Genomic DNA, 12,804 nt, shown 5'->3' with positions numbered 1-12,804 from the left:
GCGATATCAGCCCACTGGCGGTGGTCAATGTGGCAGGCACCAAGAGATTTCTTTAGGCAGTCCTTGTACCTCTTCTTTGGTGCACCTCTGACATGATGGCCAGTGGAGAGCTCACCATATAACACGATCTTGGGGAGGCGATGGTCCTCCATTCTGGAGACGTGACCTACCCAGCGCAGTTGGATCTTCAGCAGCGTGGATTCGATGCTGTCGGCCTCTGCCATCTCGAGTACTTCGATGTTAGGGATGAAGTCGCTCCAATGAATGTTGAGGATGGAGCGGAGACAACGCTGGTGGAAGCGTTCTAGGAGCCGTAGATGATGCCGGTAGAGGACCCATGATTCTGAGCCGCACTTAGAACACATTGGATTTGGCGTAATTTACAGGCTTAGCACAAAGGTTGGTTAACAGACAAGAAGTCAAAAAGCAGCTTTCAGTGGGGTGCCACAGGAATCAGCATTGGGCTTCCCCAATCACCAAACTTTCCACCTGTTCAGAATTAAAATTAAAAATGTGGACGGGAAGACCAATTTTGATGATGACACAAAGCTGCATGACAGTGAAAGTTTTCAGGTGAAAACGCAATGCTGCAGAAATTCAGCAAGTCAAATAGCAAAGATAAAGATACATAACCAACATTTCGGGCTTAAGCCTTCCATCACGGTACAAGCAAAATGTAGGCAGGTGTCTGAACAAAAAAAAAGTAAAATTTCTCAGGCTGTTCCAGAGAGGGTTATTCAAATGTACAACGAACATAATATGAAAAAATGCCATATCATTCACAAAATGATGAATTGCTTAAATGGCAACATTGATGTTCATGAGGATCTGAGAATCCTTGTCTTTGAATTACTAGTTATAATGCCTGTACAGAAAGCAATGTCCAAGACAAATTACATATTGGTCTTTACTGCAAAATGAATACAATACAGCAAACGACATTAAATTTACACTTGCAGTAATGTGTGAAATTTTAATTACTTTAAGAAGGAAGGACATTCTTGCTATTGAAGCAGTTCAGTGCAGATTCACCAGACTAATTTTTGGAAACAGAGAACTGACATGAAGAGTGACTGGGATAATTAATCTTATATTTTCATGAGATTCAAGATTCCTTTACTGTCATGTAATAGTTCAGAACATGTAACATTACATGAAATTGCCTTCTGCCTGCTGTAATGCAGACAGAGCACCATTAGTTTTGCCCAGCGCCCTTTACAGCAAAAATCGAAAGAGAAGCTAAAGATAGTTCATTCTGAGTTACTGAACATCCATGAATTTGCCTCAAGAGTCTCTGCCACTGCACAGGCTCCTGTACAATCCATTGGCAACCCAAGCTCCAGATTTAAACCTCCAACACAATCAAGAAGCCATCAGCGACTGAACCCCTTTGGGAGCCCTTCTTGCCCTCAGCACCCTCTCGAAATTTGGACCTCACTTTTCAAATTCTGATGGATCTGGACAGAATAGATACAAGAAAAATGATCCCAAAGGTCAATCATAGCCAAAGGAGGTGGGGTACACGATTTAGAACTAGACGAGAAGAAATTTCTTCCTTTAAAGAATGATGAACTAACTGGTGGAATTCTCCATTGCAGACAGTATATTCTACTCCACATTGAATACATTTATAGTTCAAATATCTGATGACAGCAAGGAATATGGGGAGAAACTAGTAATAAATTTGAATAATCACCCATAATATTGAGATGTAGAGTAGGTTCAAAGGCTGGGTAGTCAACATTTATTATTTTCAATCTTTCTCTGTTTATATCTTGGTCATAATTTTTTGTTATTTGTTTTCCTTATAAAGGAAAGGGCACCTTGGCAACCACTCTGTCAATCTCTCTGAAGCTTGTTTATCTCATTCTTCTAAACTCAAATCTAGTTCCTCTTCAAAAGACTAATTCCCTCAACCCAAGAACAGATCTATTTCCTGAGGTACTGAATCCAAGGAAGGTTTAACCTCCACTCCTCCAAAGCTTTAAAACTACACAAAATTTTCCATAATCCAATTACCATCATAAACAAGTATGCACAAATTCTTGGCTCTGAATAAATGAAAAGTTACAATAAAAATCACCTGTTCTCTCTCTACTCTCCTCTTTTCTTCTTCTGCCCTCCTCCTCTCCTCTTCATCTTTCTTTCGACGTTCCAATTCATCTAGTCTTCGCTTCTCCTCCTGCTCACGTCTCCTTTGTTCACGTTCCTGTTGCCTTCGTGCTTCTCGCTCCCTTCTTTGTTGCTGCACAAGTAAAGAAAATGACTAAGAACTGCTATTTTTCGAAATGTATGACACACCAATTCCTCCAATGTCTATTCTGAGATTTCTCAACTGTCAGTGCCATTGCTAGCAAGAAAATCATTATACATGTCTTTTTATTTTATATTTTAATATTTTATATATTTATATCTTTGTTTTATGTGATTCTTATGTGCTGTGTATTATACATGTGCACACTGTGGTTTGGAGAAACACTTGTTTTGTCTTGTAGGTGTACAGTAGAAGTCCTAAAATCTGGACTGCTCATGGATTGGGTCGGTCCGGATTTTCTAGATTCTTGGACAGTACTTTTAAAATTCAAATTTAAGGAGGAATAAAAAAATACATGAACAGGTAAATTTTGATAGTTTATTCATTAGTAAATACAACATGCTTCATTTATCAAAACGAGCAGTTTTAAAGAAAGTCAACAAGTGTGGTTGCTTGTTGCCACTGTGCAACTATGGTACTTACGTGTGCACGTACACAAAAGCCCAATAAATTAAAAAAGTTTGAGAATTTTTTTTTAAATTCCGCATTCTCAGGAAGTCTGGATTTGTGCCATCCAGAATTTTGGACTTGTACTGTATCTTGAATTGAAGTAATGGGAAATACAGATGAAAATAATGTCAGTGCGGCAATGTGATATTTGATTTACATTTTACAAATTTGAATAATGTTTTAGTTCATATCGTAGCTAAAATTTCATGAATAAGAGAAAATGCAAATTCAAGTCTCATTTCTGGAATGGTCCAAACACAGGCAAGCATCATTGGTTGCTTCATAAATAACATTTCTTTCATTATCAGCTGCTTGTCAGGGTAATGATTAAAGACATTTCTTTTAGCTGGAGAATTTAGGGCAGGGGTGGCCAACCTTTTTCGTTCCATGCGTCTATTTTTTCCATACCCGAGTTCAGATGCACCCATACAATTCTTGTGTCCCCATTCACTTCTTGTAAAAATATTAATAATGACATATTTTGCATTTTTACATGATTTATTGATTTACTATAAAAACAAGATAATACTTACTTTAATGAGACTTTTGAGATAAACAGACTGGCAAAAACCTGCCACACACCGCTAGTGCAGATGCCTGGTGCCTCAGGATAAAACAAGCATCAAACGTGTATTGAACATTTATGGAATGACTGCAGAAGTCCTTCTTTCTTAGTTTGACTCATTGAACTTTTTTTTAAAAATTGAAAACAGATTAATGTGAAAGACGGTAACATTCACCAAAAGATGTGCACAAAATAATAAAATTGCTAAAAATAATTGCTAAATTTTAGATTTATTCTCAGTGAAGCCCATTTCTAGCTCTAAGCTACTTTAATTCCTGTTGTAGATTTTTTTTTTACAAATTGGTTTTTGGTTAATACTTTTTGCATGAGTAGGTTTATATTTTTAAAGTTATTATCACTGGAGTGCAGTACGCCACTTTTGGCACATGCGCCATAGGTTGGCCATCCCTAATCTAGAGCATACGGCCACAAACTCTGACTATGGGCTGAGTCATTCAAATCAGAGGAGATGAAACGCAGAATTATTTACTACAGAGGGCTGTTGGTGTGAAGTGGTTAAATATTTTCAAGGCACAAATCAATATTTCTCAAAAGGCTGTGGAATCAGTGCAAAATAGTGAAATTGAGGGAAAAAACAGCAAGCCAAGGACAAAGTCATCCATATTTGCTCCCAATGTTCATCTTTGTTTTGTTCTTACAAGGTCAGGCACAAGGATTCTCACTAAAAATTACAGAGCTACGTTCACTACTCCTCAAACAACAGTCCAGCCTACAGGCAGGATCGGGACCACATTCAGGCTTCTATTGCTTAGTTTCAAGCTCGTCACAAATATCAGGCGATGACAAACTTATACATGAAGTCTAATCATGTACTCTTGACATCAAAGGTAATACCAATGGCAGATTCTCTGCCAGCAATATTTGAGGAGGTCATCATAAACCTATATGGACCAGCCACACAAATACTAAAAGCCTGAAAATATTAATTCAAATCCATTTAGATCAAGTCCAGATTAAACTCTGAACTCTTATACATTTAATGAAGACTTAATTTGAAAAGAGCCAGTCATAACATTTAATCAAACGTTATAACTGTTAGTTTTAATCTCTCACAGCAGTATCCACAAGTACAAATGTTATGCATAAAATGGTTATAGAAGAACAGAACAGATACCTTTCTTAAAAATAAAGTGGTGATAAGAAAATTTCCAAATTTTGTAGTGAGTTGTCTGGTAATATAAATGAACTGAAGGCATTTGAGGCAACAAGTTCTGAAATAATAATAATTAGAGGCCAACTATAAAATCCTTCAATAGTAAAACAGGGGACAGCATGGTTAGCGTAGAGGATGGCACAGTCAGTGGAATGCTGTTACAGAGCTAATGCATTGCAAGTTAAAAATAATCAGCTTGTTTTAGCTTTCAAGCACATTAAGAGTGAAATAAAAGGAAAGTACAATGACAATGCAAATTCTTCAGCACTTTTGTTTCTCTCTTCACCAGTATACAAGAGATCTATAAACTGAAAACAGTAACTACAGCACCGTGTCACTATCACCGAAATGAAAAGATAATATAGTCTATTCTGATTCACAGCTAGCATTTGTCAGCCTAAATTAAGGACTAATTGTAAGTATATTTTGACAGATATTGTTCATTCATTTTATTGTCATTTTATTTTGCATCCACAATCTGAACTAAATCTATGCGTGCAAATACCTTCGAATTTCTAACCATAATCTTTAACTACAACGTTTTAATAGAGTGCACATATCTACAGTTAATCCTAACAAACATTACTAAAGAAATTCAGATATAATTTAACAATGCTCAGTGTGTGAAAAACTGGAAAATCTCAGAGTTCATTTACTTTCATTTATTTTCAGGTGAATTGCACAGAAACAAGCCCTTCGGCCCACAGTCTTCACACTGACTGTTTTGCCCATTTAGACCAATTTTATTTTCCCCATAATTTTGAAATTATTCATGTGCCAGTCTAAATGCCTCTATAACCAAGTCTATACATCATCTGATTCTACCATCTCCTCGAGCAGCACATTCCAGATATCAATCTTTGCATAAAATACTTTCTCTTTAATATTCAAGATCTCCTTTAATATTCTTAACTTTCTCATCTTAAATGTGTGCCCTCTTCTTTTTGATAACCATAGGGAAAAAGAATAGGACTACCTCTACGACTCTGATAATTATTGATCACCTCTGCAAAATCACCTGTGATCATCCTTTACTTCAAAGGAAACAACCTCAGGCTATCTTATCTCACCCCATAATTAAAGTCCTTCAATCCAAGCAACATCTTGGTGACCCATTCCCCAACACAATTACATCTTTTTACAGTTCACTTCTGTTTCTCAAGCCTGCAGTGTTCATCACTGTTGGGCATAAGCCCGCCCTCTACTGGACATCATATCACCCTTCCATATTTAGTCTAATTGAAGTAAAGGATGAGAAAGCATCACGTCTCCTAGTCTAATTGTGTGAGTGCATACACCACAATAGCGACAAGGAATGAAACAAACCCCACTCATACTCCATGCATCAACTGTGAAAAAGAAATCAGAAGAAAGGTAAAAAAAAACACGACTAACAACCCCAACAAATTTCCGCCAAAAGATCAAGGTGAAAGTGCACTAAGATGGCGGAGGGAAAGTTTGGGGAATTCAACAAAGTAGAAGAAAGTTGGGATAACTATGTAGAACAGTTTAACACTACTGCGTAGCCCACAATATTGTGGAAGGTCCAGTAAACTGCAAACGTGCCCTCTTCCTCAGTACAATGGGCAGCAAAACATTCAACAATCCGGATGATCCAGAGACGAAGATATTCAACGAATTATGCACAGCTCTAAGGAACCATTTAAGGTCCAAACCACCAGTTATGGCGGAAAGGCAACAATTCTATGAAAGGAGACAAGGACAAGGATAAAGTGTAAAAATTATGTCACAGATTGCATACAGAACTGCCTGCAGCTCTGAAATGGCAGATAAAAAATTGGATGTGGGTCAAAGTTGGAGGTCTTACCGCCAACAATGCTTCCATTGTGGGAAATACAACCACCAACCAGAAAACTGTTTCTTCAAAAATTCTAAATGCAGCCATTGGAAAACAGAAGGACACATCAAAGCTAAATGTCCACTTCTAAAGCACAGGTGGCCTGCATATAAACAGGCAGCTAAAGTCAAAACTATTGCAGAGAGAGAGAAAGGCAACCTAGCAATGGCTGGCCTTCAAGCTCCTGAAATTTTGACTACTGAGATATTACACATCTGAGGAATAAATGGAGGAAACACAACAATCTTTATACAGCTAAAAAATAAATGGACACTCCCTGAAGATGGAATGAGACACAGGTGTTCCTAATGCCGTTACATGTAAAGGAACGCTTGCTACCACACCTCCCAGTAAAAACAACTGAAATTACTCTAAGATCTGTTATAGGAGACAGAATCAAAGTGTTTGGAAAATGTACAGTCCAAGTACAATACAAACATCAGCAAACAAAAACACACACTCTACAGCATAGATATCCAGGGCCAGCACTTTTCGGAAGAAACTGGCTACAACACATTCCTTTAGACTGGCTGGAAATCAGTTCAATACTAAATGTAAACCACACGGACACTTCCCAGCTAGAACTCGACCAAATCCTCAACAATCACACAGTGGTTTTCCAACAAGAATTGGGGAATATCAAATGTGTTCAAGCCAAACTGCAATTAAAAGACAATGCAGAACCAAAATTCTTCAAAGCCAGAACAGTCCCATTTGCTATGAAAGGAAAAATTGAGGCTGAATTAAACAGACTAAAACATGAAGACCAATACAAAACAGTGATTGGGCAGCGCCCATCGTACCCATACGAAAAGCAAATGGTGAAATTCACATTTGCGGCGATTACAAAATCACCATCAATCCATCACTCAAATACCCGAACACCCAATGCTCAAGGCAGAAGAATTGTTCCAAGCACTAAATGGAGGGCAAAAATTCACAAAACTACATTTGTCACAAGCATATCAACAGATAGAATTGGATTTAAAAAATCAAGGAAATATGTGACAATCAATCCCCATCTGGGACTATTCACCTACACACAGGCCTCACAGAATTTCAGCATTACCTGTGACTTTTCAAGCAACAATGAACAAATTACCACATGGACTCTCAGTTGGGGGTTACCTAGATGATATCATCATCACGGGCCGAAACGACAGTGAACACTTACAAAACCATGAAAATTTTTAACCAGACTGCAACAGGCTAATATACAATTACGAAAGGACGAATGTGTTTTCATGAGCCCTTCAGTAACATACCTTGGGTTTACAATTGACAACGAGGGGGTGCGAATGAATCCAGCAGGAACAGAAGCCGTTCGCAAGGCCCCATACCCAACCAACAAATCGGAATTACAGTCCTTCCTAGGACCTGTAATCACTACTGAAAACATATCCCTAATATGTCTACACTATGCAGCCCGCTGAACCAATTACTCAAGAAAGATCAAATATGGTATTGGAACACATAAACTATAAACACAGTTGATTAACTAAAGGAAATACTGACATCAACAAATAAGGTGCTGATCCACTACGACCCTAGTAAAGACGTTACACTAGCAGTGGATGCTTCACCAGTGGGACTAGGGCGGTACTATCCCAAATCACAGAAAAAGGTGAGCAACCAGTAGCGTATGCTTCACGAACATTAACCACAAGCGAACACAATTACGCCCAACTAGAAAAAGAAGGATTGGCAATCATTTTTGGTGTAACAAAAATTCACCCTGATCACAGACAACAAACCTCTTAGTTTAATCCTGGGGCCACACAAGGGTATACCAGTATTAGCTGCAGCCAGAATTCAAAGATGGGCCATGCTACTAACAGCATACAACTATGATATAAAACATAAACCAGGAACACTCAATAGCCATGCAGATGCCTTATCACGCATGCCGCTACCTGAGACAGAACAACGAGAAGAAATTATTAAATGGACGGCAGAGGCAGCTGCCATCATCCAAAAACAACCTCAATAACTGCCCATTACAGTCTAGATGATCGGAAAGGAAACTCGAAGAGGAAACATTAAGCAAGATCCCATAGTTCACCCTCAATTGGTAGCTCTAATCTGAAGTCATTCCAGAAGATCTAAAACCTTACCACACAAGCCGCCATGAACTATTAATCGAAGAAGGATTTTAACAATGGGGTACCTGTACAATTATTCCATCCAAATGGCAAATTACCATGTTATCAGAACTACATCACAACCATGCGGGAATGGTACAAATCCGGCTCTGGGCCGGATGCATGTCTGGTGGCCCTCCATAGACAGAGACATTGAAATAACAGTAAGAGAATGCAAAGTATGTCAGTCAATGCAGCCAAAAATGCCACAAGCCGAAGCTAACCCATCAAAATGGCCGTCCAAACCATGGCATCAGATTCATGTAGACTTCGCTGGACCATTCATGGGTGAGACTTTTCTAATAGCTGTGGATGCACACTCCAAATGGCCAGTAGTTTCACAGCTGAAAAACACCAAAAGCAGATCCCACGATTGACTGTCTAGGAACTATCTTTGTCACTTATGGATTGCCTCATGAATTAGTTACGGACAATGGGCCTTAATTCACCTCAGAACATTTTTTTTAATTTATGCGCGTCAACAATATCAAGACATATTTTGTCTGCACCCTATCATCCAAATACTAATGGGGAGGCAGAACGTTTTGTACAAACATTCAAAAAAGCATTAACAAAATTACAGATTTCCTATTGGGATACAGAAACGCGCCACATTCTACCACAAAATGCATCCCAGTCGAACTAATGTTTGGCTGCAACCTGCAGACCAGGCCATCCAGTTCATCCAGATCTGGGTCTTCTTACAAAAATTGAGCCCCTGCTCATACTCTGTTCTAGTGGGGGACAGATTGTGGAAGCGACACATTAACCAATTACGAGCAATGACTGACACTAAGGTCCATGAACTGCCTCATGAGCTGGAGGAGGTGGAACCAGACCTGCCATGGCCTGCCCCGACCATCCCACCCCTCAGGCCAAGTGAGGGGGGGGGGGCAGAGGTAGTCGCTGAGTCGAGGAGACCAGTGAGGAGTCCAATTACTGACACACGCAGCCAAGAGGGCAGCGAAGGCAGGCAGTCACTGCCGACTTGACCACCGACCTGACTATCTACAGGACCCAAGCAAAGACAAGCACAGCAAAGCATGCCGAGACAGTCCAAAAGAGAAAGAAGACTATCTGAACTCTTTAGGGACTATGTGCCCTGATTATTATTAAATACTTTCTCTTTTAAAATTATAATTGCTCAGGAGATGTATTCTAATTCTCACTTGTAGTCCTGGGCCCGATGTAATCTTATTAGTTCAAAGGGGCCCACTTAGCATTTACTGCACAGGGGGGTGGGGGGAGGTGTAGGGTATAAGCCCGCCCTCTGCTGGACATCATGATGATGTCATCCTTCCATATATAACAATAGAAGTAAAGGATGAGAAACCATCATGTCTCCCAGTCTTAATTATGTGAGTGCATACTCAACAATCACTTCTTGCAGAAAAATTGTATTATTGGGAAATTTTGAGAAATTTGGGGGAAAAAATTAGAATCAGGACTGTTTGAACACAAGTTGAAGCAAAAACATCTATTGACAGGGAAAGAATAGGTTGTGCAGACAGTGTTTGCTGAACAGAAGTGAGAACACTTTTAATGGGACATAAAAACTAATGGGCCAGTTGGGCAAATTTTATATGTACACAATTTACATTAGGGTTAAGGTTAGCTGTTGATTAAAGTTGAACACATATTAAAGTGATTACCTTCTCCCATGCATTTTAAAATAAATTTGATTAAAATATTGCAGGTACTCACAGATAATATTTATAACTAATAAAATTATAAATCAATTTTCAGTTGAGCTATTAGGTATTTCAATATCAAGCATTTCTAATAAATATTTATCCAAACTACCTTCCAGCTGGCTCTGCTATTGAAATTTAAAAGTGGAATCAATGTTGCTGAAACAGCATGAGCTCTTTGATCTCTGCTCATCTGCTCCAAAACATTTTCTTGTGCTCTGGCACTATTCTCCATGTGTAATGCAGCAAGCACCACTGCCCTGTCTAAAATCAGACTTAGCACAGGATCCAGAACACAATGACTTGAAGGCAATCTTTAAGAAAAAACCTTCAACTTAAAATGTTTTTATTTTAATAAACCTTTTCATATTTTAGTTAATTTTCTTTTTTTTTTAATTGACCTCAATCACTTAAATGTCTCAAAGTCGGAAGCATTTTTAAAAATCTTAAAATTGAAGACTTCCCACATCCACAAAGCCCTGCCTGGTGAAATCTGTTAGAAGCATTTTGGCAGTGGGGACTCTTCAATGGGTCTCAGGTCGTGGAGAACAAACATTTTCAGTTAAGTATTACTTATGGGCATGGGTGCATTACGAGCAGCAATTCAGGGCAGGAGATCTCAGCTAACCAATTAAATTTTGTAAAATAAAAAAATCACCTCTTCAAGTCGTCGCCTTTGTTCCTTCTGTTGCTCAATGCGTTTTTGGCGCTCTGCAAGGAGCTGTCTTTTGTACTCTTCTTGTTCTCGGAGTTGCTGTTCTTGAAGGAGTTGCTGCCTGCGCATTGCCTCAGAACGCTCCTTGTTCTCTTGTTGCAATCTCAAGAAGTCACGACGAAGAGTTGATTCTCCAGGCACATTGACAATTGAGCTAAAGAACAAAGTGTATAGTTTTCTACATATTTCACTCAGATAACAGCCGGTATAGAAACATACATGAGTAAATTAGAGTGAAAGTGGATTTGGATATGGTTTAATGAGTTGCATGAAAGACAAATGATTTTTAATATTGACACAAGTTAATTTATGCAATGAGATAGGGGCAACTCCAAGCACACATACATCACAGAGATTGTACTTTCGAGCAAGGTTTGCAGAAGAACCTGGGAGTAACAAATCACAATCTTTAAAGTACAGCATTAAAAACAATATTTTAAAAATTATACAACTGGTAAATACAACTCTGAATTATCAGAAATAGATAAACGTTTTTTTTTCGGAGAACCAATCATTTTTTAAAACAGCCCAGTAGTAGCAACAGCAAATCACTTGTAACAGTGTTTAAACAACAAACAAGGTAAGGCTTTTTAATCATTAAAATAATGCTTAATTCTTACCAAAAAAAATATTTTGGCCACCGCTGATCCCCGACACTGTGCCAGGTGCCCGAGGGTTCCTGCTGCTGCCAGCGCTGGGAGCCCAACATCCCCAGTCAGTTCAGCTCTGAAAAAACTTTGGATAAATGAGGATTTTGGATGTTCCTCATTTATCCGAAATTTTTTCTTTTTAAAAAATTTAAATTTCGGATAACAGGATTTGGAGAATCCGAATTTGGATCATCAAAGTTGTACTGTACTTCATTACCTTGCACTACTAAATACAGCAATTTGTTCCTCATGATACATCCTTGTAACCAATATGTAGTAAAAGTTATAAATTAAGTGTGGAACTATATTAATTAAGATGGGTAAGCAGCAAAACATCAAGGCGCAGAAGCACAATTTAGTGAAGCAAATCAGGAAATTCTCCAAATGTTCAGGAAGTCAGGTAGCATCTATGAAAGTGAAACAGAGCAACAGTTTAGGTCAATGGCCTTTCAGTGACTTTGAAAAGGTCTTCAACTTAAAATGTCAATTTGTTCTCTTTGTACAGATGATGACTGATTTCTTGAGCATTTCCAACATTTCCTATTTTTATTACAGCGATCAGGTGACTGTAGATTACAATTTATAACAGGATAGATTTAAGTTTCAAGATACAAGATTTTTTGTTGTTGTTACGTAATAAAACAGATGTGATATTACACAAAATAGCATTGAGTCTGCCAAAATGCAAAGATTCATCATCAGTAGAAATTGTTCGGCACCCAATTAAATCAGAGAAAGAGAAGCAAAAGAGAATCCCTTTAGTAGGCCTGAGTGTCCGTGGATTCACCTCCAACACTCCTGTAGCCTCTGCAGCCACGTAGACTTCAGTCCAAGCCATCAACAAGGAAGCTTCAGCGTCCAAGGCCCATCGGGAGCCCCTCCGGCTCTCTGAATTCTATTGTTTCCCAGTTGCGATACCTGGTCCCCCTTCAGCTAATCAGCAGTCTGCAGCCTGGTGTGAGCCCTTTGACAACAAGTCACTTGTCGCCCACAGTCTGCGTGAGTTCCTCGCTTCAAGTCACTAACAGCCTGCCGTCTATGTGAACTTCAGCTGCAGTGCCCCTCACTGGTCTATCGTCATGGTCACCATTCCATATAGTCATCTCCTCTGCTTCTCCTTCTCAATCGGGGGTTGGTCTACCTGCTTTCCCCAAGTTCTAAATTTTATTGAACTGCGTGACTGTAAGAAATAGTCAGAAATACAACTACGCTGTGGCGTGGCTATTGGCCACCGCAAGTGGAAGAA

General features: G+C 38.9%; 1 protein-coding gene across 6 annotated transcripts in view; it reads right to left on the bottom strand.

Annotated features, from left to right (window-relative positions):
- LOC138739298 (mitogen-activated protein kinase kinase kinase kinase 4) overlaps positions 1-12,804 on the bottom strand; it is a 307,756-nt gene that overhangs the window by 60,465 nt on the left and 234,487 nt on the right. For all 6 annotated transcript variants that reach the window (XM_069891073.1, XM_069891075.1, XM_069891074.1 and 3 more), the window contains 2 exons: positions 10,852-11,062; positions 2,084-2,245 (listed from right to left, as the gene is read on the bottom strand). In XM_069891073.1, the coding sequence (XP_069747174.1) occupies positions 2,084-2,245; positions 10,852-11,062 (373 nt within the window). The remainder of the gene's footprint in view (positions 1-2,083; positions 2,246-10,851; positions 11,063-12,804) is intronic.

Source organism: Narcine bancroftii, chromosome 7 (assembly GCF_036971445.1).
Source record: "Narcine bancroftii isolate sNarBan1 chromosome 7, sNarBan1.hap1, whole genome shotgun sequence".
NCBI lineage: Eukaryota > Metazoa > Chordata > Chondrichthyes > Torpediniformes > Narcinidae > Narcine > Narcine bancroftii.
Note: the sequence above shows the minus strand (reverse complement) of the source record. Positions and strands in the feature narration are given on the sequence as shown.